This window comes from Tachysurus fulvidraco, chromosome 25 (assembly GCF_022655615.1).
Source record: "Tachysurus fulvidraco isolate hzauxx_2018 chromosome 25, HZAU_PFXX_2.0, whole genome shotgun sequence".
Lineage (NCBI taxonomy): Eukaryota > Metazoa > Chordata > Actinopteri > Siluriformes > Bagridae > Tachysurus > Tachysurus fulvidraco.
Window position 1 is genome coordinate 7,077,125 of NC_062542.1, and position 25,960 is coordinate 7,103,084.

Here is a 25,960-nt window from a genome sequence, read left to right on the forward strand (position 1 = left end):
CATCCCACCTAATCTGTCAACTATTTGTCTTAGTGAATGATTCGAATCTTTATTTCTATACGATATGTTTGAGCATCGGTGGCGATAATCTAAAAACATTTTATGTTACAAAGAAATTAATTACAGCAGAAACAGATTTTTGTGAATGACTACAGCTAGTCAAAGCTACTGAGCTAAAATAAATAAATAAATAAATAAATAAATAAATAAATAAATAAATAAAAAATAAACACAATAGTCAAATAAAACTGATGACTTTGCCTTTTCATCCATGACTTTAGACAGACGACTTTCAGGTGCAACCGTGATAACACAAAGTTTACACAACACAACACAAACTTAAGGACAAAAACAAACAAACAAGAAGAAGAACGCAACATGCGACCGAACTGATTCGGGGTCTACAAAGGCCCTAGTAATTTAATTGAATTTAATTTATAGCCTCTAATTTCTGCGGGTTTCTGAGATTCTGTCTGCATCTTTCAACTGATCACGTCGTCCTGAATGACGTGTTTACCTTTAATCCACATGCACTCTGGGGTCGTTTCTACCTAAATGTCTAAACCACCCAGTAGTGTCTAGACAAATCGGTTCATTTTGCCGTGCAGTGGAACGAGTTCATCCTGAAAATCGCTCAGGGAATGAAGATTGTGTGTAAATTAATATGAATAGCAGATATTACAGTTGCAGAAAGCTGTTTCTAGGTCATTGGGTTGTAATCACGTGAACATTTATCAACGTTACACTGTAATGATTTGGATTTTTCTAAAAAATGATGATTAATAAGAGCAAGATGGTGTCTGTAGTCCATTTTCACATACATTTTAGTGTCTGGTTGTTAATTATGCCAGATGTTTTATTTACAGGTTCCTTCTGAACAAAACTTACACTCGTTTTTTATTCTTCTTGTCGTTTGAACTGCCTCTCACTTTATACTGGATATACAATAACACATGGCAAGCTTTAGTTTCTATTTCATTGCAGACTCAAACCTTTAGGACACACAAAATCTCAAAAACACCCACTGATTACACACACACACACACACTTGTGTGTTTTACCTGACAGGAAGAGTTCTGTCTCCTTTTCTGCGGTCCATCTCCCTCTGAGGAACTGGATACCAGCGGAAGTTCAGTTTCCAGTTAAATCCTCCGTACGTCATATCCGAGCCTGCCATGTACTCGAATGTGTCATCACTGATCACATCAATGATGGGGCACACCACGGTTCGTCTGTGCACACACACACAGAAAGACACACACAGTCAGAAAATCATGAGGACTGATGTACACAGGATGTGGTTCACAGTGATGTTGATTTCTTATTGAACCCGTCTGATTTTCTAATGACCAATCATAGTGGTTTAATAAAAATAAGTGTAATCTTTTATATGGACAATATATCTGGTACACACACGTTCAGTACACACACACACACACACACACACACACACACACACACACACACACACGTTCAGTACACACACGCACACGTTCAGTACGCACACACACACATTCAGTACGCACACACACACGTTCAGTACGCACACACACACGTTCAGTACGCACGCACACACGTTCAGTACGCACGCACACACGTTCAGTACACACACACACACACACACATTCAGTACACACACACACACACACACACACACACACACACGTTCAGTACACACACACACATTCAGTACACACACACGTTCGGTACACACACACACATTCAGTACACACACACACACGTTCAGTACACACACACACACGTTCAGTACAAACACACACGTTCAGTACACACACACATTCAGAACACACACACGTTCAGTACACACAAACACACACAGAGTGCATCCACACGTTCAGTACATACACGCGCGTTCAGTACACAAACATACACACACAAAGAGTACATACACACATTCAGTGTGTACATACACACACGCACACACACGCACACACACACACACACACACACACACACACACACACACACACACACACACACACACACGGACATACATACACACACGCACCCCAGGGTTTACACTTATATATATATATATATATATTTTTTTTATGTATTCAGCATCTAAATCATTTAGCAGATCTCTTCACAAGCAGCCTCCAGCAAACAATACAGAAAATTACACAGATTTTTTCTGTCATGATATATATATAGCCTTCGAAACACCACCAGAATAGGCGTGTAGTTGGATTATTACACACAAACTCTCGCACACACAAACTCTCTAAGGCTCACACACTCACTCTCATACACAGCCCTAAGGTCGGGCCAAAAAACATGTAATTAACTAGCACAAAAGAATAAAAAATAAGTGCTTACTCAACTAAGAGCTATCGATCTCTGTGCTCTCAGCTGGGTATAAAGGCTGCAATTGCTCTTTGTGTGTGTGTGTGTGTGTGTGTGTGTGTGTGTGTGTGTGTGTGTGTGTGTGAGTGATAAACAGCAGCAGAAGCACATTGGTTTTGTTCTAATGCTCTGCATATAGTCACAGAAAGATCTCCATAATTCATTGGAGTGTTTGCCCTAGGCAGCTGGTGTAGCTGTGTGTATGAAACCCACAAAAAAATGACATCATTAGCAAAGCTAAATATCAGGAATATATTTTTCCTATTACAAGATTACCATAAAGCAAAAATTAAAGACTGTTAAACGGATTTCTGATTTCAAGCTTGTAGTAGTCCTGCTCATTTAAGTGTTTAATTCTAGAACAAAGCAAACATTTAGAATATATGCATCTATAATAGAATAAGAAAATATGAAGCTTGAAAAGAGGTAAAACCTTTAATACTCTTAGGTTTGGTTTACTATAGTCTTAGAATACTGAACACTAAGTAAATGTGAATATATTCATGATATTTTCGCTTCCATGTTGGTTTTTGGTAGACCAAATCTTTCACGTGAACAGGATTATCTGACAGTTTTGACCTTCTGGGGACATTTTCTTTTGGTTACTGAGGTAAAAATGAGGGTTTTAGGTGTGCACAATGCATTAATAATTATGTCAGTAGAAGGTCCTCATAAGACATAATAAGACATGTAACAAGACAAATAAGTGTGTGTGGTGCCATGCAAGGCACAGCTCATAAAAATGAAACTTAACAACGCACAGCAGGGACACACACACACACACACACACACACACACACACACACACACACACACACACACACACACACACACACACACACTCACACAGATTTTTCTCTAAGCTGATCCGTTATGGGACATGATGTCAGGTCTGATCAGTCTATAGGTTCAAACTGTCAGAAACTTTAATGTCTCAGCTGGAACTACAATTCCCATAAGCCACAGAGCGTACATTTATGCTCCAGTGTTTATTTAAAGGTTTATTTGAAGCCTTCAGCATGACTCAGATCTGTACAGTATGTCTGGGTCTTGACACTGTTGCACTGTAGGATCTGTGAGATGCTCATGAATCTCAGTTTGAAAATGTTGCATTGTGGGAAGCGTAATTCTCACTTGTCTTGCTTGATGCGAGCGAGGAGAGGTTCCAGCCAGCCCACGGTGCACTCGCAGTGAGCGTCCAGGAAGGTGATGACCTGACCGGTGGAGAGCGACGCCCCCTTTAGGCGAGCACGAATCAGACCTGAGCGCTGTTCCATCCGCACGATCCGCACAGGAACCTCCAGCATCCGTACGTACTGCTCCAAATTCCTCTTTAGGAAGTCTGTTTACACACACAAAATCACACAGCCTATTAACTTCAGCAAAACAGGCTGCTATGTTTCAAGTGTGTGTGTGTGTGTGTGTGTGTGTGTGTGTGTGTGTGTGTGTGAGAGAGAGAGAGAGAGAGAGAGAGAGAGAGAGAGAGAGAGAGAGAGAGAGAGAGAGAGAGAGAGAGAGAGAGAGAGAGAATGACACCTGAAAGTCACAGTGGGATGAATACACTCTTTCGATGTTTACATAATCTCTCCAATTTATTCAACGATGCTAAACAGATAAAGCTTGGAAAGTATTTTGCATGATGATAGCTCATACAACAAACACACATGTGCTCACACACACACACACACACACACACACACACAACAGCCCATTAACTTCAACAAAACTGTATTTAGTCATTCACAATGCTTCATTCATATCATTGCCAAATGTCCCTCTCTCCTAATACACACACACACACACACACACACACACACACACACACACACACACACACACACACACACACACACACACACACACACACACACACACACACACACACACACACACACACACACACACACACACACACACACACCTCTCTCTCAAAGTTGCCTTGGAAAGTGAGTTCAAGGATTTTTATGGATTGCATTAATGCTCTTGTCCCCATAATTTATAGTTTCTATCGTAACAGCTACCTGATGATCCACATAAACAGAAATAAACATGTAGAACTGTTGATATGAATTAAAAAAGTCCCCAAAGACAGTGATTTGTTACAAGTTAGAAGTAAATCTGTAACAGTTTTCCAACACAGGAAAATCTGTTGTTGGGTGTTTATAGCTGCTATAACAAGTAATCTAGCTATAAATGGATGAAAATGTATGTGATGTGACATCCTATAGTTTGTTTCCTTCAGCAAGTTGTTGAACAATACACCCTGAAGTGCTTTATTCCTTAGTAATGACTAATGAGAATGACGTAATTATACTGATTGTGTTTGATGTTGCAGGATGCTTTAAAAAGAACAACTAGTAAAACTGAAGCAGCTCTTGCTTGTGGACCTTATTGAAAGAGCTGAATGTCCTTCTAACACGCCTTGAACACAAAACCAGTATTTAGGTAATAGTGGGGTTTGAAGGAAGCCTGTGTTTAAGCAGTCACCCGGTAAACAATAGATGCCCTTCGAGTGCCCTTTAGGGCAAAGTTACAGATGAAAAGCAGTTAAACCCTGAGCCAGAAAAACAAAACAAAAATAAAAACAACAGACTGTATACAGAATAATCATCATTTTTCAGGGCAAAGGATGGAGGAAAAAAAGAAAAAATGTTTTCTGCTCACATTCTTGCAGTTTCTGAGGAAACAGACTGTTATGTTCTAACGGGTGTGTGAGTGTGTGTGTGTGTGTGTGTGTGTGCGTGTGTGTGTGTGTGTGTGGGGGGGGGGCTGAACGACATCTGAAAGTCACAGTGGGATGAATACAATGTTTGTGTTTACATAATCTTTGCAGTTTATTTAACGATACTAAACAGATAAGACCTGGAAACTATTTTGCATGATGATAGCTCATACAGCACACACACGCGCATGCGCACACACACACACAAGCACAGGCACAGAAACACATACAGACACAGACACACACATACAGATACACACACACGGACACACACATACAGACACACACACATACAGACACACACATACAGACACAGACACAAAGACCTACAGACACAGACACACACATACAGATACACACACACGGACACACACATACAGACACAGACAAACACATACAGACACAGACACACACATACAGACACAGACACAGACCCAAACACATACAGACACAGGCACACACATACAGACACAAACCCACACATACCCACACATACAGACACAGACCCAAACACATACAGACACAGACCCACACATACAGACACAGACCCACACATACAGACACAGACCCACACATACAGACACAGACCCACACATACAGACACAGACACACACACACAGACAGACACAGACACACACACAGACACAGACAGACACAGACCCACACATACAGACACAGACACACACACAGACAGACACAGACCCACACATACAGACACAGACACGTACATACACATACAGACACAGACACACACACACACAGACACAGACAGACACAGACCCACACATACAGACACAGACACACACACAGACAGACACAGACCCACACATACAGACACAGACACGTACATACACATACAGACACAGACACACACACACACAGACACAGACAGACACAGACCCACACATACAGACACAGACACACACACAGACACACACAGACACGTACATACAGACACAGACACATACATACAGACACACACAGACACATACATACAGACACAGACACACACATACACACCCAGACGCACACACATACAGACACAGACACACACAGACACATACATACAGACACAGACACACACAGACACACACACAGAAACACACGCACACTTTGACTTTCCTGTGCTCTTTGAAATGCAGTAATGAGAAAAAGAAAGGTTAAAGCTACACAAAGATCAATATTTGCCTTCCCCATATAAACACTCATTCTGATAACAGAAAAGGAGAGCCAGAGAGCCACAGAGAAAGAGAGAGAGAGAGAGAGAGATTATATGTCCTTCATGCGCTGACCAGATTGTAGGACAGCTATTGTCAGGAGAACAGACTACGTCTTACAGATGGCCTTGAATGAAATGAACGAGCGAGAGAGGAATCAGAAGTTGGCTTGAACAGAGGGCAGGAAAATTCTACTACATTTTTGTCTATAGATGAATTCAGTGACTGGTTCCTGTCTCGTGAATCATTACACACATTACAGAACAGAGCAAACAGCAACACAGACCACATGTATGAGTACATTATTTCATCAGAATTTTCAGAACTCATAAAAAATATAAATAAACGATCATCTCAGACCGTTGACCTTGTTGTTCCAATACGTTTGGAGGGGAGTGTGTATTCAGTAAGAATTTACACATTATACTTGTTCACGCTGCTTTCAGGTCGTCTTGCAACTCTTTCTGAGGAACTTATCTTGCTTAGCATTGGCCTGAGAGTGTGTTGTGTTAAGCTCATATCAGGGTTGTGGCTGTGGTTCCATGACCTTTACCATCACCGCTACTTGCTTCGAACTTGATTTATTTAACATTTCCATGTACTTTAGTAAACTGCATATTTTAAGAATATTTCCTTGGGATCACAAATACATACTTTATTTTTGTTCAGCTATTTGAGCCAATTCGATATAAAGATTCATTGGATTATTTGCTGTAGTAATAATACAGTCCTAATCTCATAGACAAAGGTTTTCACTTTAACCCAACACATCAGCTATTTTTGGTTCCGCAACAGATCTGCAACCCTGCAGCTTAGATACTAGCCATAACATTTTTCCTCGATTGTTCCCTGAGAGCTGGGAGTGTTTCTATCCAATTTGTTTCCTAACCTCAGAAGTAAAACGTACTCATGACGACATGGTGGGATTTCCCCATGCCGCACTCTGACAAATCATAAATCGTTCATCCTCCTGTATGTACGCCGCAGTACCGTGTTCTTTAGAATGGAAAACAGAGCCCTGTTTAAGGGGTTAACAGAAAAAGTAGGAGGTGCCTCGGAGGTAATAATGATCGTGTCTGCTCTGTGTGTAGAATTGTGACCACTGCCCTGGGTCAGTATGTTGGCAGCAGTGTGGCTCGCTGCAGGATGTGCGTAAGTGATGTAGGGTCACATGGATCATGGGTACAGCGTGTCAAGGAATGGTGGCCAGGCTACTCGAGCCCCGGGGAATCACAGATGTACAGAGCGAGAGAGAGAGAGAGAGACAGAGAGAGAGAGAGAGAGAGAGAGAGAGAGAGATGCTGTTAATTTCTAATTTACTTGGCAACATGAGAGATTAAGGCAACCTCTTAAAGAATAGTGTATGATAATTTGATGGATTCAGTGCCAATCCCAGGAACCATGGGTGGATCCATCACGTTCATTTAGAATAGCTAATCTACCTGCTGGTATGTTATTGGGTGCCAAATGGAAACCGGAACACTTGGATGAAATGCAGAATGGGCTTAGTCTGAGTATTTTCATGTGTTTCTGATACTCACACCCAACAGTCTCTAGAGTTCACACAGAATAATGAGAGAGGAAAAAAAGAAACATCCAGTCGGCAGCAGTTATGCAGGTTGAAATGCCTTGTGAATGCGAGAGAGACTGCTAGACTGGTCGGAGCTGACAGGATGGTTACACTAACTCTACTGACTTCTTACATCTGTGGTGAACTACAAAAGGTGAGAACCTTGATACGGCTATACGCGTAAAAGACCACTCCGTTGGGTTCCACTCCCATCAGCTGAGAACATTAACTGGATAACTAGAAAAAGCTCAGGCGGCTGAGATTCTGAGAACTACCACCAACTGGATGGTTTATTTCCTGCACCATTTTGTGTAACCTCTAGAAGTTCTTGAGTGTGAACATCCCTGCAGTTTTATTCCAAACCAGACCATGATAAAAGTGAATAAGACCAGATTTTCCCTATTCTAGTATCTGATGTATAAACTAACTGAATTTCTTGACCTGAACCGGCTTGACTATGCACCGTACAGCTGCCACATGAATGGCTGATGGGATAATTGTATAAATGAGCAGAGGTACAGGTTCCTATTAGAAGTCACCTGTTCCCACAGCCGCTGAGATGACATTATTCTCAAATATCAACAGGATCTATAAAGTTAATGAATAGCATGAACAGATGCTGTGCTTTCTAGCAATTGGGATACGTCTTTAAATAGCTGCTCCAGGAGGAACAACATCTGAATGTATAATTGGTCAGCATGGCTAGAGGACATCCTTAATATTAAATACCCAGGCAGGGGTAATCTCTAGTGGCCTTTTTTTTTTTTTTTACTTCCAATTCTCCTGCTGTTCTTAGAACTAGGGGGTGTGTGTGTATGGGAATGAGTGAGACACGTGGCTCGTTCATTATGCCTGCAGATCTCACAGTCAAATCAAGTTATAGGCCAGAGTTCAAGACTGCAAAAGGACATGCACTGAGCACCCACACAGTTCAGCCCTTTAATACAACAAAACAGCTCAGAGATCCTCAGGGTTTCTCTCCGTGTCCGTCTGTTCTTCTGTTTCTGTCTGTCACTCATCTGTTTTTCCATCTCTTTCTTTCTATCTTTCTCCTTCTTTCTCTCTCTCTCTTTCACACAGTAACTACAGTGCCATTCCTTTCTTTCTTTTTCTCTTTTGTTCTTACACTCCCACACACATTACAGTGTCATTTCTTTCACTCACTCATACACACTCACACACACACACTCACGCGCTCACACACTTGCTCACGCACGCACGCATGCACTCACTCGCTCACACACACTCGCTCACAAACTCACTCACACTTCTTTCTTTTTCTTTCTTTCACACAGTCCCACACACACACTACAGTGGAAACTGTAGGAGTATAATCAGGAACCCCCACGATCACCGGAGGGAAAAAATCGGGTTTAAAATAGGGCATTTGTCTAGCCAGCTTAACTCTCTCACCCTCTGTCTGTCCCTCTTTCTCTGTCTATTCTCCCATAAGTTTTCCTTTCTCTCTCTTTCGTCCTTTCATTTTCTTGGTCTGACTTTCTGTCCTGCCTCTGTGTTCTCTGTTTAATTCTCTAATCCTCTGTCTATCTCTCCAACTCTGTGTCAGTTTGTCTGTCCTTGCAACTCTCTCTCACCTCTCTGTGGTTTTTCTTTCTTTCTTTCTTTCTTTCTCTCTCTCACAGTAACTTCAGTGCCATTCCTTTCTTCTTCTCTTTTTTCTTACACTCCCACACACATTACAGTGTCATTTCTTTCACTCACTCATACACACTCACACACACTCACACGCACGCACTCACGCACACTCGCTCACGCACGCACACACTCACTCCCTCATGCACGCACTCACTCACTCACGTATGCACACACTCACGCACGCACGCGCACTCACACACGCGCACGCACGCACGCACTCACACACTCACTCATACTTCTTTCTTTTTCTTTCTTTCACACAGTCCCACACACACACTACAGTGGAAACTGTAGGAGTATAATCAGGAACCCCCACGATCACCGGAGGGAAAAAATCGGGTTTAAAATAGGGCATTTGTCTAGCCAGCTTAACTCTCTCACCCTCTGTCTGTCCCTCCTTCTCTGTCTATTCTCCCATAAGTTTTCCTTTCTCTCTCTTTCATCCTTTCATTTTCTTGGTCTGACTTTCTGTCCTGCCTCTGTGTTCTCTGTTTAATTCTCTAATCCTCTGTCTATCTCTCCAACTCTGTGTCAGTTTGTCTGTCCTTGCAACTCTCTCTCTCACCTCTCTGTGGTTTTTCTTTCTGTCTGTCTGTCTGTCTGTCTGTCTGTCTTTCCGTGTATCACTCTCTTTCTCATCTGTCATCTAAACTCCAGCTTTGACGTTAACACACCATGGGTCACCAGCCATCTTTTTCCTCCAGATGTAGGCCTTGTTCACTCTCTCTTACGCACACACACACACACGCGCACACACACGCACACGCACACGCACACACACACACACACAGACACACAGTGCCTTCTCCTCCTAGGCCTGGAAACAAAAGCATGTCACATCCCCATGGCTCTGGTACACATTTGAGTATATTCAAATGAAAGTCCTTTTTTTTCCATTGACTCCCTCTGTGTATACAAACCATCAAACACACACCTCTCTCGCTGGCGTCATCCACCAGCACCACCTCCTCCAGCAGGTGTCTGGGGGATCTGTTGAGGACGCTGTGCACAGTGCGCAATAACGTCGTCCATGCCTCATTGTGGAACACAATGACCACACTGGTGCGTGGCAGGCCATCCGGATACACCTTCGTTTTACATCTGCAGAGAGAGAGCGAGAGAGCCAATCAGTATGATATTGAACTTTATTGGTAAACAGTGATGTTTAACATGTACAGGGTTACTGGCAATCCCTCTACATTCTGTTCAAGATGCAGCAGCCTCTGGAGCACCAAATGTGCTTTTACCATGAAGCCACTTCTTTAGGGAAGGCATCATATTATACACTGGGGGGGAAGATCTACTCAAATCTCTCTAATATTTTTCACTAAAGGGTTTTCTAACCAACTATTTAATCAAGTTTCTCACATTATTAGATGTTAAGATCTCATATTATTCGCAAATCAAGCTTGGACAAATTGATAGCCCAGGGGCCTGAAACAAACCGATTTATCCTCTGGGCCTTTTTTTTATTCACAGATGCCAATAAGGTCCAACATCCAGAGAAAGGAAAAACTATTTCCAATTGATTTTCACAAAATGCTTGATATATAACACTTCACACATTGATGCGGTACTATAAAAACTACCTGGCCAAAGGTTTGTATACATGTATACAACTATTGCCACAAAAATAGAAGCACTGTATAAAATAACTTCATGTGCTGTAGCATTACAGTTTCCCTTCACTATGAGACAAAAAAAGTTCCAGCATTACAGCAATACCTCTGTGGGCAAAGTGAGCTCTATGAAGACATGGTTTACCAAGGGTGGAGTGAAGGAACTTGACCTCACCCTCACTGAACACCTTCAACATTAATTAGCATGCCGAATGACCCCCAGGCTTCCTCACTCGGTATCAGAGCCTGACGATCCCAAAACCCTACATCCACTTACCAATATCTAGTAAAAAGCCTTTCTAGATGCGTGAAGGTTATTATAACAGCATGAATCTGGAATGGGATGCTCAGCAAGCACATATGTGTATGATGACTAGGTGTCATGTTGGCTGTTTCAGAATCGTACCACCTGCTGCACCACACACACTTATTTGTTGTTTTGTTTTACTAGGATGACCAATTACTAGTCTAAACTAGTCTAGTCTAGACGATCTGTCACGATCTAAAACACATAATAAAAATAATGCCATAAAATTGTAACCCCAGAAATCTAGCTGAAGGTGAATTTTGGACCTAATTTCAATGCAAATGGCCACTAGGTTAAGGTTTACAAACTAATAAAATATTAATGTTTGCTCCATGTGATGTCTCTGTCTGGCTTAGTTCAGAGAGGCAGTGCTTTATTGGCATGAATGCTAAAAATCACATTGATCAAGCAAATAGTGCTGGTATATTAACCTGAATGTTCTACAGATATATAATACACACTTACATGCAACCAATTCTTAGCACTCAAAAGCCACAATAAAAATTTGACTTTGATAATTTCAGTTGTTTACCTGAACATAACATACATAATGTTTATTCAAGGTGTGAATTTTCTTTGTGTGTGTGTGTGTGTGTGTGTGTGTGTGTGTGTGTGTGTGTGTGTGTGTGTGTGTGTGTATGAAAGTACTAATAAACACAACATCACAGTATAACTAATAAACACTACATCACAGTATACTAATAAACACTACATCACAGTATACTAATAAACACTACATCACAGTATAACTAATAAACACTACATCACAGTATAACTAATAAACACTACATCAAAGTATAACTAATAAACACTACACCACAGTGTACTAATAAACACTATATCACAGTATAACTAATAAACACTACACCACAGTGTACTAATAAACACTACATCACAGTATAACAAATAAACACTACACCACAGTGTACTAATAAACACTACATCACAGTATACGTAATAAACACTACATCACAGTATACTAATAAAACTATATCACAGTATAACTAATAAACACAACATCACATTATACTAATAAACACTATATCACAGTATAACTAATAAACACTACATCACAGTATAACAAATAAACACTACATCACAGTATACTAATAAACACTATATCACAGTATAACTAATAAACACTACACCACAGTGTACTAATAAACACTACATCACAGTATAAGTAATAAACACTACATCACAGTATACTAATAAACACTACATCACAGTGTACTAATAAACACATCACGGTATACTAATAAACACTACATCACAGTACAACTAATAAACACTACATCACAGTGTACTAATAAACACATCACGGTATACTAATAAACACTACATCACAGTACAACTAATAAACACTACATCACAGTGTACTAATAAACACATCACGGTATACTAATAAACACTACATCACAGTATTACTAATAAACACTACATCACAGTACAACTAATAAACACTACATCACAGTGTACTAATAAACACATCACGGTATACTAATAAACACTACATCACAGTATACTAATAAACACTACATCACAGTACAACTAATAAACACTACATCACAGTATAACTAATAAACACTACATCACCGTATACTAATAAACACAACATCACAGTATAACTAATAAACACTACATCACAGTATACTAATAAATGCATCACAGTATACTAATAAACACATCACGGTATACTAATAAACATTACATCACAGTATAAGTAATAAAGTATACTAATAAGTATATTAATATACTAGTATACTAGTACACAGTATACTAATAAATACCACTACACACTATAATTACATCACAGTATACCACAATATACCACTACACACTGGGAACATGGACAATGATTATTTGGCAGTCTGAGTGAAAACATACATTGAGCTCAGTTAACCACTCAGTTGTGTTTTGAGATAAAGAAGTGCAGGGAGAGAGTTTTTTTTATTAAATCTTAAGGGATTGTGGAAGTGCAGCATCCTGTACCAGTGTGTGAGATAGGAACAGGAAAGCGAGTGTTTGTTGCACACGGACAGCTAAAACAGTCTGCACGCTCCGACTTCCTGCCTTACTTCCTGTTTGCAACTGAGTGGAGTGACTTAGGGTCACCATGAAAAACAAATCATGACACAAACATCTTCATCACTTCTGTCTGAAGGAGAGCTTGCTCTGTGTGTGTGTGTGTGTGTGTGTGTGTGTGTGTGTAGTATGACGTATGAGATGCATGTTATACTAGCCATATGTGACTGGATTTCCTTCTCTCCCTTTAAAAAATGACCTTTAATATGCAGACAGTATTTTGAGACATCCGTGCTGTTTTCCTTCCTACTTCCTTTAACATTTTTGTGTCAGTCTGAACAGCACATCTCTCAGGTCCAGTGTATTGGATTAGTATATAGGGACATAAATAGAAAAGCAGAAGGAGGCTGTACAGGTCTATAAATTGTATTTTCTTAGCCATTATACCATAATCTACCAAACTAGTTTATGTGCAAATTCATTACCCAACAAAGTGAATAAAATTCTTCAGTTAATGTTCAGTTAATTCTTTATTTAATGCTCTCTCTCTCTCTCTCTCTCTCTCTCTCTCTCTCTCTCTCTCTCTCTCTCTCTCTCTCTCTCCCTCTCATTAAGTGAAACAGTGGTGTTGCAGTCCATCACTATGTCCTCTCATTGCCCTATACTCCTCAAACTCATTAGCCTATTGTCAGTCTTAAAAACCACACACACACGCGCGCGCGCACACACACATATCCTGTTAAAATCATTAACCTGATGTCACTCCTCAGCCCCTCACAGCAGGGTAATTAGTAGCCGAAGCGTCTGATTGGACGGCCTCTTGTTACCGCACTGATTAAACTGCAGCTCAGAGATTTAGCCATCGTCTCCTAACAAGCCAAGAATGGAACTTTCATTTCCCATACCCTTAAATATCTCCCTCTCTAAGTTTCTGAAATGTCTCCGGTTGCACACATGCATCCATATAATATATTAAAGCATGTGTCTGTGTATATGCGCATGCCATGCTCGTCTGTGTGACTTCCTGCCCACTGTAGGTGTGTTCGTAGTATTTCTGTGTCAGCATGTCGACTTGTCTGTGTTTACTTGTATTCCTGAATGTGTCTGGCTATCTTTCTGTGTGTCTGTCCGTCTCTGACCGTTTGTGGATCCACCTGTTTGTTTTGTCTGTCTCTATGCCTCATATCGGTCTGTCTGTGTCTGTTTGTCTCTGTCTCTCAGTTTAGTGCTTTATTGGCATGAATGTTATAAATCAGTTTGTTGCCAAAGCAAATAGTGCAGATAGAATTAAACTGTTCAAAAGTTCCACACACAATACAAATGTAACTGCATTTATACAAAAACCCTACAAACAGACACAAAAATACACAAACAATTATCTAAACATTGTGCATAGTGTATATTCAGGGCATGAATTTTCAAGACGTTCACACTAACGGTGTAAGTGTGTGTGCACGGGTAATTAGAGCTGCACTGACCATAAATCCTAATTTGGCTTGTTATAAATGTACAATAAAATCTACACTGACTCTTTGAGGGACAGAAGATAAGATAGATTGGGCAGATAATGGAAGGAGACTGATGCTCAGATGTTCACTTCACTCTCTTCGCTCGGTCCATCCTCCTTTTCCTATTTTACAATCACTTCCTGACTGGGATATCTTATTGCCCTGATATCTGATCTCCTTTAATGTATGTTTCCTCTCTCTCTCTCTCTCTCTCTCTCTCTCTCTCTCTCTCTCTCTCTCTCTCTCTCTCTCTCACACACACACACACACACACACACACACACACACACACACACACACACACACACACACACACATATATATATATATATACACACACACACATATATACACACACACACACAGAGAGCAAGTGAGAAAGAGAGTGTGAGAGAGAGAGAGAGACAGACACACAGAGAGAGAGAGAGAGAGAGAGAGAGAGAGAGAGAGAGAGAGAGAGAGAGAGCATGGAGTTTGATGTGTAATTTGCAGAAACAGTGATTGATTCCCACCAAAGAAGGACACCTTATTTAGTGGCTGCTAGAGAGGGGGGGGGGGGAGAGAAAGAGAGGGGAGAGAGAGAGAGACGCTGTACCTTGAGCTACAATTTCCCATTAAGAGCCTGAGGTGTTAAACTAATACCAAAATGATTTGATGGAAATGTGATGTTACACAAAAATACCTGAATTACCTCAGATGCATTAATAAAGTGCACAGACGCACAACAAGAGCACATATTCCTGCAATTTCCTCACGGCAAATTCAAATAGCAGAAAAATCAAAGATGAAAATTAAGCGTTTTTTTTTTTTTAGGGGTGGTGGTGGTGGTGGTGGGGTTTATGAGGTCTAGAAAACGTCTAGGTCGGTAATGGACAAGACGTCTGAATCGACTACAAAGAATTAATTTTGTTTTATGACTCATGAATACAAATGTTCAGTCAGAGGGTGATTACTTTATAAAAGGAGTGCATTATAATGCATTTCCCTTTTCAGCATTTTCCTTCACATCATTTCTGTATGAATAACATATGGTGGAGGCTTCACATAAACCAATTAAAAATTGTGTGAGGAGAAAACTTGACCTTCAGCATGACACACACTCGCCGAGGCACGATGTGGCTGAGCAGAACAATTTTTACTAGGTGGATTAATTAGCGTGTGTGGATGACTGTCACCGTATTAACATGAAACTCTCCTGGCGACAGACGACTGCGTGAAGTCGCTTGATTTTATCTCAACGAGTCGCCGCTCGCTGCACTATGAAGTCGCAGGGGGCGTTCCGACTACTGGTTGCCATAGTAACAACGTTCAGCAGTCTAGCATGCTAGCGTTCGAAAATTTTTTCTTCTTTTTTGGACATTTTGGAGGGAAACTGGCATTTGGATATAACATTCACCGTGTATATCTCTGTCACAGATCACATGCGCTCTGCTGTCTTCACTCTTATTCGTAGTCACTGCGAGAAATAATATGGAGAAGGTGTGGCCAGATTGATGTGACACATGTGCATGTGTATCAATACAGTGAGAAAATACCAGAAGCTGGTTACAAATTGTCTATAGCTGCTAGATACTAGTTAAGGACTTACTGTAACAAGTTATAACATGAACTAAGAATAAATCATTAAAAAAAACAAGCAAAATAAAACGTGTGTGTACATGTGCTGTGCTCTGAATGGCAGCTGAGATAATTATTGAATTTTCAGATAAAGATAAGAAAACAACATGGCCATAACTTAAAGCCCTGTTCACATTGTGCCTGTGAAGACTTTCGCGGCTTTATCTGTTTGCCGAGCATCGGTAGGATTCATTCATCACAATTATGATCATATAAAATATGCTAAAAGGAAAAATATGAGCTGCTCACTGTTGATCTACTGCGAGGACAGAACACCGAATCTCATCACTCAAATGGAGTATTTTTTTTCTCAAGGGCACAAACACTTTAGAGTTTGAATTTAGCAACAAGTTCATATTTCTGGTAACTGTTATTTTTGGTTGGTGGAAAAAACATAAGTCAGTCTACTCTTCCTCTGATAAAGCAGTGCTTTCCTATTGCATAATCTGGAATTACGATTACTTGTTAATGTAAATTCTCAATCAAATAGCTTCGAAGTAAAGAATTTTAGTCTCAGTGTCAGATTCACACTTCTGCTTTGTTTACATCAGTGTCTATTGAAATCCTTGAGAGAGAAGTGACATCATACTGCACCACAGCAAAAATACTGGGGCTGAAAAGAGCAAGCAAGCAAACATGCACACACACACATGCACACGCACACACACACACACAAGTGACCTCTTTTGCCCACTCATCTCCTCACACATCTCAAAACAGCATGTCCTCTATTTTCACCTAAAACACAAACACACACACGTTACAGTAAAGCCTATATTTCATCATGTCGACTCAACAAATAACCACGGCTGCTTTACTCTGTCACTGTCTTATAGTATATGACATAACATTCATAATGTACCAACTGCTATACAAAGCAAATACACAAAGAAGAGCAAATAACCAACCAATCAAATCCCAGAATAAAGAAAGCAAAGATATCACTCACTCACTCTCTCTCTCTCTCTCTCTCTCTCTCTCTCTCTCTCTCTCTCTCACACTAACTCTCCTCTCTCTCTCAGAATGCGGTGTTTTTGCTGTTCTCGATGGTGACCATCATTCTGTGCAATGATTCCCACTCCAATGTTGTTGCAGCAAAAGCTTCATAGTGTTTATAAAGCTGAAGATATAGCCATAAGTCATATTTTATCAGTTTTGTTGTGGGACTACTGTACCATTTCCTGTCATTGTTTGACTTGCTATACTGATAACAGATAGTGACAGTAGGTCCAAAAAAGAAAGAAATGCACACACTGGGTAACTGCGGGAATAAAAACAAGCAAAATTTGTTTATGCGAGTAAGATTTATAGACAGACAAACAACCAAAGAACAAAAACAACCAGCAAACCACCCAAACACCAAAAGAACAAAAACAACCAGCAAACCACCTAAACAACTAAAGAACAAAATAACCTACCAACAAACCAAAAAAACAAATCAACCAGCCAGAGAACAACTAACCAACCATCCAACTGACAAAAAATCCACTAACTTCCAACTGAGTCAAGCAATCAGTGAAACAATTAAACCCACCATCTAATTAACAAAACAAACCAGTCATTATTCAAAACAACAAATCATCCCTAATACTGGGGACAAAAAAAATCTAAGCAAAAGCAGAGATCTATAAATAAATAATCATTATATACCTTGTAGAATGGCTTAAAAATAGCTGTCAAACTGCCCATTTAGTTCCTATTTACTGGTTAATGCACAAAATGGAATAAAACATTTGAACCCATCTAATATTCATATAAAGTACAGCCTTAATGCAAATATATACAGAGAGACAACAAAACAAATAATGAAGCTTCACCGCTTGGAACGAAGTAGCAGCGATTATCTTTCCTTCAAAAAGCAGAGACTAAAGCGAAATCCAATTTAGCTCGGAGAATTAATAATGTCGTAGTGAAAAATAAAAGGTCCAAATTCTTGTACAAACAAAGTAGTGTTATGAGATTCAGGACGTGACTGCAGGTGGTCCACACAACTCGGGTGCTTTCACACCGGCAGATTGAAACAGAGCAGGGTTTGCAGGTCAAACTGGTCATGTAAAAGCTGTCATGTGGACAGGAAGCGCACCGTGATACTGAACCCGAGACCACTGGTAGGAGCTGGTGTGTGCTCGGCTGCACTGGATCTGTGCCGTGACACTGATGTATGGCCTCTATAATACTTCCATTAGATATTTTTTTCAGCTGTGCAAGCAAACATGTTCAAGCTGCTGGTGTCAGAACAATAATAATAATAATAATAATAATAATAATAATAATAATGAGACCAGTGTGCGTGCTCAACTCTTCACGTTTCAACCTGGGGGCGAAGCGTTTCAGGAAATTAGGAACTACAGAAGGCTTACCTCACTTTTGAGGTGTGCGCCATGGGAAAGATCATTAAGCCAACTTGCAGAGACAGCCCTTGCCTCTCTTGGCAAGTGAAGCCCTTGTGACCCTGTTGTCATGGCAAACTAGTTTCCATGGTCGCCGCCTTTCGAGGCCATCCACAGGAGTCAAATTGTGAGGAAAATAAAGCCAGGAGCACTTTGATTGCACACCTACAAAACTTTTTCACCACTTCTCAAGGACAAAGTGTCTGAGCTGTCGCCTTTCTCTCTCTCTGATCGGCTGAAACGAATAAACAAATGGAGCGGACAAATCTGAGCAGACAAATCAGAGTCAAATCCTGTGGTAATTAAGCTTAGAGCATGCCGCTGGAGTTTAAAAGAGGAACGCACACACATTTTCAGTTCACACATGAAATACTGTACGGCTTTTTACTTCTTTAATCTTTGGCGAGAATTCGCTTGACACACAAACGAGTAGAAAGGACGTCAGAGCTCAGTACTCATGCACCTGAAGTGCTTTCACAATCTTTGTACACAGTCAGTGCCTCTTTATGAGGGTAAGAGTAAGCAAAGTCTCCTGTTAATCTCTTTATACGTAGCTAATGTTAAGTTTGTTCAATTGTCGGTGTGTGTGTGTGTGTGTGTGGGGGGGTGTTATGGCTGGCTTAACGCATACGCTAGTCCATGGGGACTTGTACAGCTATTAGCTAGCTGTGATTCTTCTCTAAACATTAACCTTTATTCAGTCCATCGCCTGCTGATCTTTAACGCAAGGCATCCAGATGTAGGTAGAATTACTACACCACACATACTGCTGATCCCTGCATCACAGGCAGGGAGACACACATATTGAACATTATTTAATATTTGCAGTTAATAATGGCGGATGGCACGGGTTCCACTTGACTGCGATTCGATTTGAGACGAAGAGATAGTAGACAGGCTTGTGGGCAATCGTGGAGGATGAAAATTTAAGACCGAAAGCATTTGGCGATCACTCGGACACCAAAATTGATCCAATTATCCTACAGTGTAGACCAAGTTACTGCATGTTCACACAGAAGTCAGTCGTAGAGCAATTCTACACAGCTCGATGTCTTGCACAGACGAATGCTGTGTTTGCACTCTTCTATTTTAAAGGGTGACCGAAGCAGATGGAAATAAAAAAAAGTGGAAAAAATGATTGGAGCTGGAATTTTACAATCACAGGATGGCATAAAACAATGGTGTTAAAAATAAGCTTATTTACCTTATCCACACTATGACGCTATTTCGTTGGTGCTGGAAATTCAAATTCAAACAACACTGGTTTAAAAAAAAAATTTAAGGAAAAAAAAATCCCCAAAACAAATCCCTTTCTAAGTGTTTGGTGGCACTTCTTCCTTTCCACAAAACACACACATAAAAAAACATCCTTGGCCTATATCAGAGGTGCCAATATTGTTAAGAATAAAAAAGAAAATAAAAACAACACAATTTTACCACAAAACCCCAGTGTGGACAGGGAGGATCCAGGCTTAGAGTATAAAACACATGGACTGGCCTCGTATTTAGATTTCCATGCAACAAGCTGAGCGTAAATCTTGTAAAAAAAAAGAACAGTGTTGTGTACATGTCTGGTCTGGTCTGCAGGTCGGCCCAAGTATCCAAATGATACTTCACATAATAAACTGTCAACATCCACATGTAAGATAGTGACCGATCTTTAACTGGTTTTTAAACAACTCCAACGTCAAGGGGATTGAATCCGTTGGGGCTCCGGTTTCCTCCCCCAGTCCAAAACCATGCCTTGTATTCTGATTGGCATCTTTAAATTGTCTGTGTGTGTGTGTGTGTGTGTGTGTATGGTTGCACCCTGTGATGGCTTGGTACCCCATCCAGAGTGTCCATCAGCTCGTGGCCAGAGTCTCTGAGGACAGACTTTATGTTTCCTGTAATCCTGTGTAGGATAAATTGCTACAGAAAATGAATAGATACAAAGATTAATAACGTCTCATAATCAGGCCAGATCATTTATTTACTTTTAAAAAATGAAATGAAAAAGAAAACTCAAGCCCTCCCCCAGATCCAGGGAGATTCAGCTCATAAACTCTCTCATATCAAGTGAGTGAAAAGTGAAAGGAATAAGTGCACATTCAGACCCTGTGCTGAACTGGATTTGGTGCTTTGTGTTCCAAAAGCATCTTTTTCAGAAGTCTCAGGTATCGTCATCACTGGAGCAAGGGGTCAAAACTCATAATTCTCTGGCTAAATGGAGGATGTTGGCATCTCTGCTTTACATAAGCAAACACAATCGTTTGACCTTTTCTACTCGACTGTGCTCAAATGCACTATTTACCACCTGCATGCAGATCAGCCGTGTTTAAATATCAGTCAGAAATCACGGCTGGGAGTCGAGCCAATGCACACTCTTACACACACACTCACACACACATACACACACACAAAGACAGATGCCAGGGAGACACTTGCATCATCAAACACTCACAAACATATACACACACAGACACACAAACTCAAACATACTTTCACTCACGCACACACTCCCTCGCTCACGCACACACCTTATACACACACTCATACACACTCCCTCACACACATACACACTCCCACACACACACAGATGCCAGGGAGACACTTGCATCATCAAACACTCACACACATTTATACACACACACAGACAAACTCAAACAAACAAACTCTCACTCATGCACACACTCCCTCACTCACGCACACACACGTTCACTCCATCTCACACTCACACTCACACAAACACACACACTCCCTCTAACCTTGCCAACAGGTTGGCTCTGCTTCTAAGAGATGAGACCTGATTGATGATTCACATGTCAGGCCCAGAGGCTGCACTGGAGCCAAACTGGTATTGAGTGGTGCCAAAGGCAGGCCAGAAGGTTCACACTGGACATGTCAGAGTCACACCACTGCTCTGCATTCTACCTGAGTGGATCTAAACAGGTGCACATTGCAGGCTTATCAGTCTGTCAGAGAGAGACGGAGCAGACTGAGGAAGTTTGATGGTAAGCGCAGGCTGTAACTTTGTAATTGGCACACTCTTATCTTTTAATTGAATGTGTCGATTCTATTGGAAGCTTTTCCCCCCTTTTTTCCCCTGAACGTGTCGGAAGGGATGGAAAAAACGTCTGGTAATTAAGTAGTGAGAGAAAACAGTAAACACATTTCATGGATCAGTGTTTGCATTGCACCTGCTACACCAACCCCAACCTGCACACGCACACACACACACACACTCTGCTTATGAGGACCTTCCTTCAACGTAAGTCTTAATGCAGCTACAGTAACTGACTGTATGCAACACTTGAATCAAACTCTAACCATAACCTCCTCTGCCAAGAAAATTCTGGTTCTTCTCATTTATTGATTTTTTTATTGTACATTTAAAAAAAAAAAACCTAAAAAACTATATACTTTAAGGCTTGTAGAGATGAGCCAAAACCAATTCTTTTGGGAAAATGATGTTCACCAAGATATAAGAACATGCTTGCTTGCCCACACACGCATCCACACACACACACGCATCCACACACACACGCATCCACACACACACACACACACACACACACACACACACACACACACACACACACACACACACACACACACACACACACACACACACCTTCAATCATGCCAGAAGCCTCAGACAATACAGTTCTCCATCAGTTTGAAGTCATGGTCCATGGCCACACAGCTAAGTCGATCAAAAGTGCAGATACAATATACATTGTTAGTGCTGCACACACACACACACACACACACACACACACTTACCCTTCAAGTCGAACGTCGGGCAGTGAACGGTTGAGTGCGATCATCTCGCTAGCCATCAGGTTGAACTGATTGATCTTAAACATCTCCTTCATTTTCTCCTGATGCTCCTTGGGAATCACCACCGGTTTCCCCATTTCCCCCGGACCTTCATGAGCCCTTGGGACCACCTCTAAAAGAAACCAAAGAACCATTGGATCATCGATGTTGTCTATCCAAAAACACTCATTAGTTCTAACTCAGCTCCAAGTCACAGAACGTGATGAAAAGTGCTGCAGTGTGAAAGTGTACGCTGTAACTGTGTGTTGTGTGTTCAGTTGTGTTTCTGTTTGTAACACAGCTCATTAACTTTAGGATCGTGGTTGAGATGAGAACCCAAATAAAGTATTTCAGTGGGCCGAGCCAAACATTTGGAAGGAGAAAACAACTCGAGGACAAAATAACTGTCCGAAACAAAATGAGTCTAGTGTCGTGTCGAGCTACAGTGCAGAAAGCGGAGCGTTATTACAAACATTCACAGATCTTTCCTTTTATTTTCCTTCTCTTACACTGAAAACTGACATCAATATGGCATGATGAAAAGAAGGTGTTGAAAGCTTAATCAACATCGCAATTATATATTTATACAGAAAAATGTCTCATCTGTTCAGAGTCAATGGTGCTAGTCAAAAGTGTTGACATAAAAACTGCTAGGAAACCATCACGCTTCAATCGGCCATTTACCTACTCCGACACATCGGGTTCAAGAACTGACTGGTTAATTACTGCCTCATATATTCCACCTCTTAGTAGATGTAGTAGTTGCAGTAATAGCAGTAACAGTAACAGTAGCAGTAGTAGCAGTAACAGTAACAGCAGTAACAGTAGTGGTAGTAGCAGCAGTAGTAGCAGTAGTAGTGGCAGTAGCAGCAGTAACAGTAGTAGTTGCAGTAATAGTAGTAGTAGCAGTAATAGCAGTAGCTGCAGTAGTAGTAGCAGTAACAGTAGCTGCAGTAGTAGCAGCAGTAGTAGTAGTGGCAGTAGCTGCAGTAGTAGTAGTAGTAGTAGCAGCAGTAGCAGCAGTAACAGTAGGAGCAGTAGCTGCAGTAGTAGCAGTAGTAGTGGCAGTAGCTGCAGTAGTAGTGGCAGTAGCTGCAGTAGTAGCTGCAGTAGCAGCAGTAACAGTAGGAGCAGTAGCTGCAGTAGTAGTGGCTGTAGCTGCAGTAGTAGTGGCAGTAGCTGCAGTAGTAGTGGCAGTAGCTGCAGTAGTAGCAGTAGTAGTGGCTGTAGCTGCAGTAGTAGTGGCAGTAGCTGCAGTAGTAGCTGCAGTAGCAGCAGTAACAGTAGGAGCAGTAGCTGCAGTAGTAGTGGCAGTAGCTGCAGTAGTAGCTGCAGTAGCAGCAGTAACAGTAGGAGCAGTAGCTGCAGTAGTAGCAGTAGTAGTGGCTGTAGCTGCAGTAGTAGTGGCAGTAGCTGCAGTAGCAGCAGTAACAGTAGGAGCAGTAGCTGCAGTAGTAGCAGTAGTAGTGGCTGTAGCTGCAGTAGTAGCTGCAGTAACAGCAGTAACAGCAGGAGCAGTAGGAGCAGTAGCTGCAGTAGTAGCTGCAGTAACAGCAGTAACAGTAGGAGCAGTAGCTGCAGTAGTAGCAGTAGTAGTGGCTGTAGCTGCAGTAGTAGCTGCAGTAACAGCAGTAACAGTAGGAGCAGTAGGAGCAGTACCTGCAGTAACAGTAGGAGCAGTAGCTGCAGTAACAGCAGTAACAGTAGGAGCAGTAGCTGCAGTAGTAGCTGCAGTAACAGCAGTAACAGCAGTAACAGTAGGAGCAGTAGCTGCAGTAGTAGCTGCAGTAACAGCAGTAACAGTAGGAGCAGTAGCTGCAGTAGTAGCTGCAGTAACATCAGTAACAGTAGGAGCAGTAGCTGCAGTAGTAGCTGCAGTAACAGCAGTAACAGTAGGAGCAGTAGCTGCAGTAGTAGCTGCAGTAACAGCAGTAACAGCAGTAACAGTAGGAGCAGTAGCTGCAGTAGTAGCTGCAGTAACAGCAGTAACAGTAGGAGCAGTAGCTGCAGTAGTAGCTGCAGTAACAGCAGTAACAGCAGTAACAGTAGGAGCAGTAGCTGCAGTAGTAGCTGCAGTAACAGCAGTAACAGTAGGAGCAGTAGCTGCAGTAGTAGCTGCAGTAACAGCAGTAACAGTTTGTAGAGCAGTTGAGCAGTGTTCACAGGGTAAAATACACAAAGACTGAAAAACGGAAAATCCTGGAAAATGGGGTTCACACACCATTCCAAAGATCCAAAAGACTGGAAAAGCTGAAAATATCCATTTTGTCAAACTCATTTATGAGCTTAATTAGAAGTCTAGACACAGACTGCTAGCTAAATACTTTTCTAGGGCTAAAGCAATGATGAACAATTTATCTATCTGCCTATAATCTGTAAATCTCATAAAAGACCAATTTTGGGGGGCTTTTTCTCATCAAGAAAAATGTGTGTGTGTGTGTGTGTGTGTGTGTGTGTGTGTGTGTGTGTGTGTGTGTGTGTGTGTGTGATGTACTGAACTATGATGATGAAAGCCAAATGAAAGCATTAGTGAGATTAAGGTCAGATTTTCAGCACTGACAAAGAGATTACGTTATCTTTATCATATTAGTGTCTCTGCCTCTTTAATCCTGAGTGTCTTTATGCTCAGTGTCTGTGTCAGTGTGTGACTGTGTGTGTGTTTCACAAAAAAAAACTATTTTATTTTATTACCGACATCACAAAAACACCATGTTTGAGGAAAAATTCAGAAATACGGATATTAACATTAGGCGCATATTTGTTTTTTTAATTTGTTTAATTGGTTGGATGGTTGATTGATTGGTTAATTTAATGATTGATTGGTTAATTCATTGGTTGATACCTGGTTGACTGGATGACTGACTGGTTACATTTACAGTATTTGGCAGGCGCCCTTATCCAGAGCGACGTACATAAGTGCTTAAATCTCTAACATTAAATACATTAATACTGGTTCACTAGGTTACATACTTAAGATACCATGAGTTTAAAACATTTGTTCAAAGTTACAATGAAAAAGTGTCAACGGTTTTTTTTTTAATGCAAAAGATAAGGAAAGAAGTGCTAGTTGAAGTGTTTCCTGAATAAGTAGGTCTTCAACCGCCGCTTGAAAATAGCCAGTGACTCAGCTGTCCAGACCTCTAGGGGAAGTTTGTTCCACC

General features: G+C 41.0%; 1 protein-coding gene across 3 annotated transcripts in view; it reads right to left on the minus strand.

Moving 5' to 3' along the window:
• The window catches only part of galnt1 (UDP-N-acetyl-alpha-D-galactosamine:polypeptide N-acetylgalactosaminyltransferase 1), a 114,942-nt gene that overhangs the window by 13,522 nt on the left and 75,460 nt on the right, over positions 1–25,960 (minus strand). For all 3 annotated transcript variants that reach the window (XR_007139545.1, XM_027172066.2, XM_027172041.2), the window contains 4 exons: positions 22,764–22,932; positions 10,467–10,633; positions 3,502–3,709; positions 1,062–1,232 (listed from right to left, as the gene is read on the minus strand). Coding sequence is in view for 2 of the 3 variants with exons in the window: in XM_027172066.2 (XP_027027867.1) it covers positions 1,062–1,232; positions 3,502–3,709; positions 10,467–10,633; positions 22,764–22,932 (715 nt within the window). In the remaining variant the exon portion in view is untranslated. The remainder of the gene's footprint in view (positions 1–1,061; positions 1,233–3,501; positions 3,710–10,466; positions 10,634–22,763; positions 22,933–25,960) is intronic.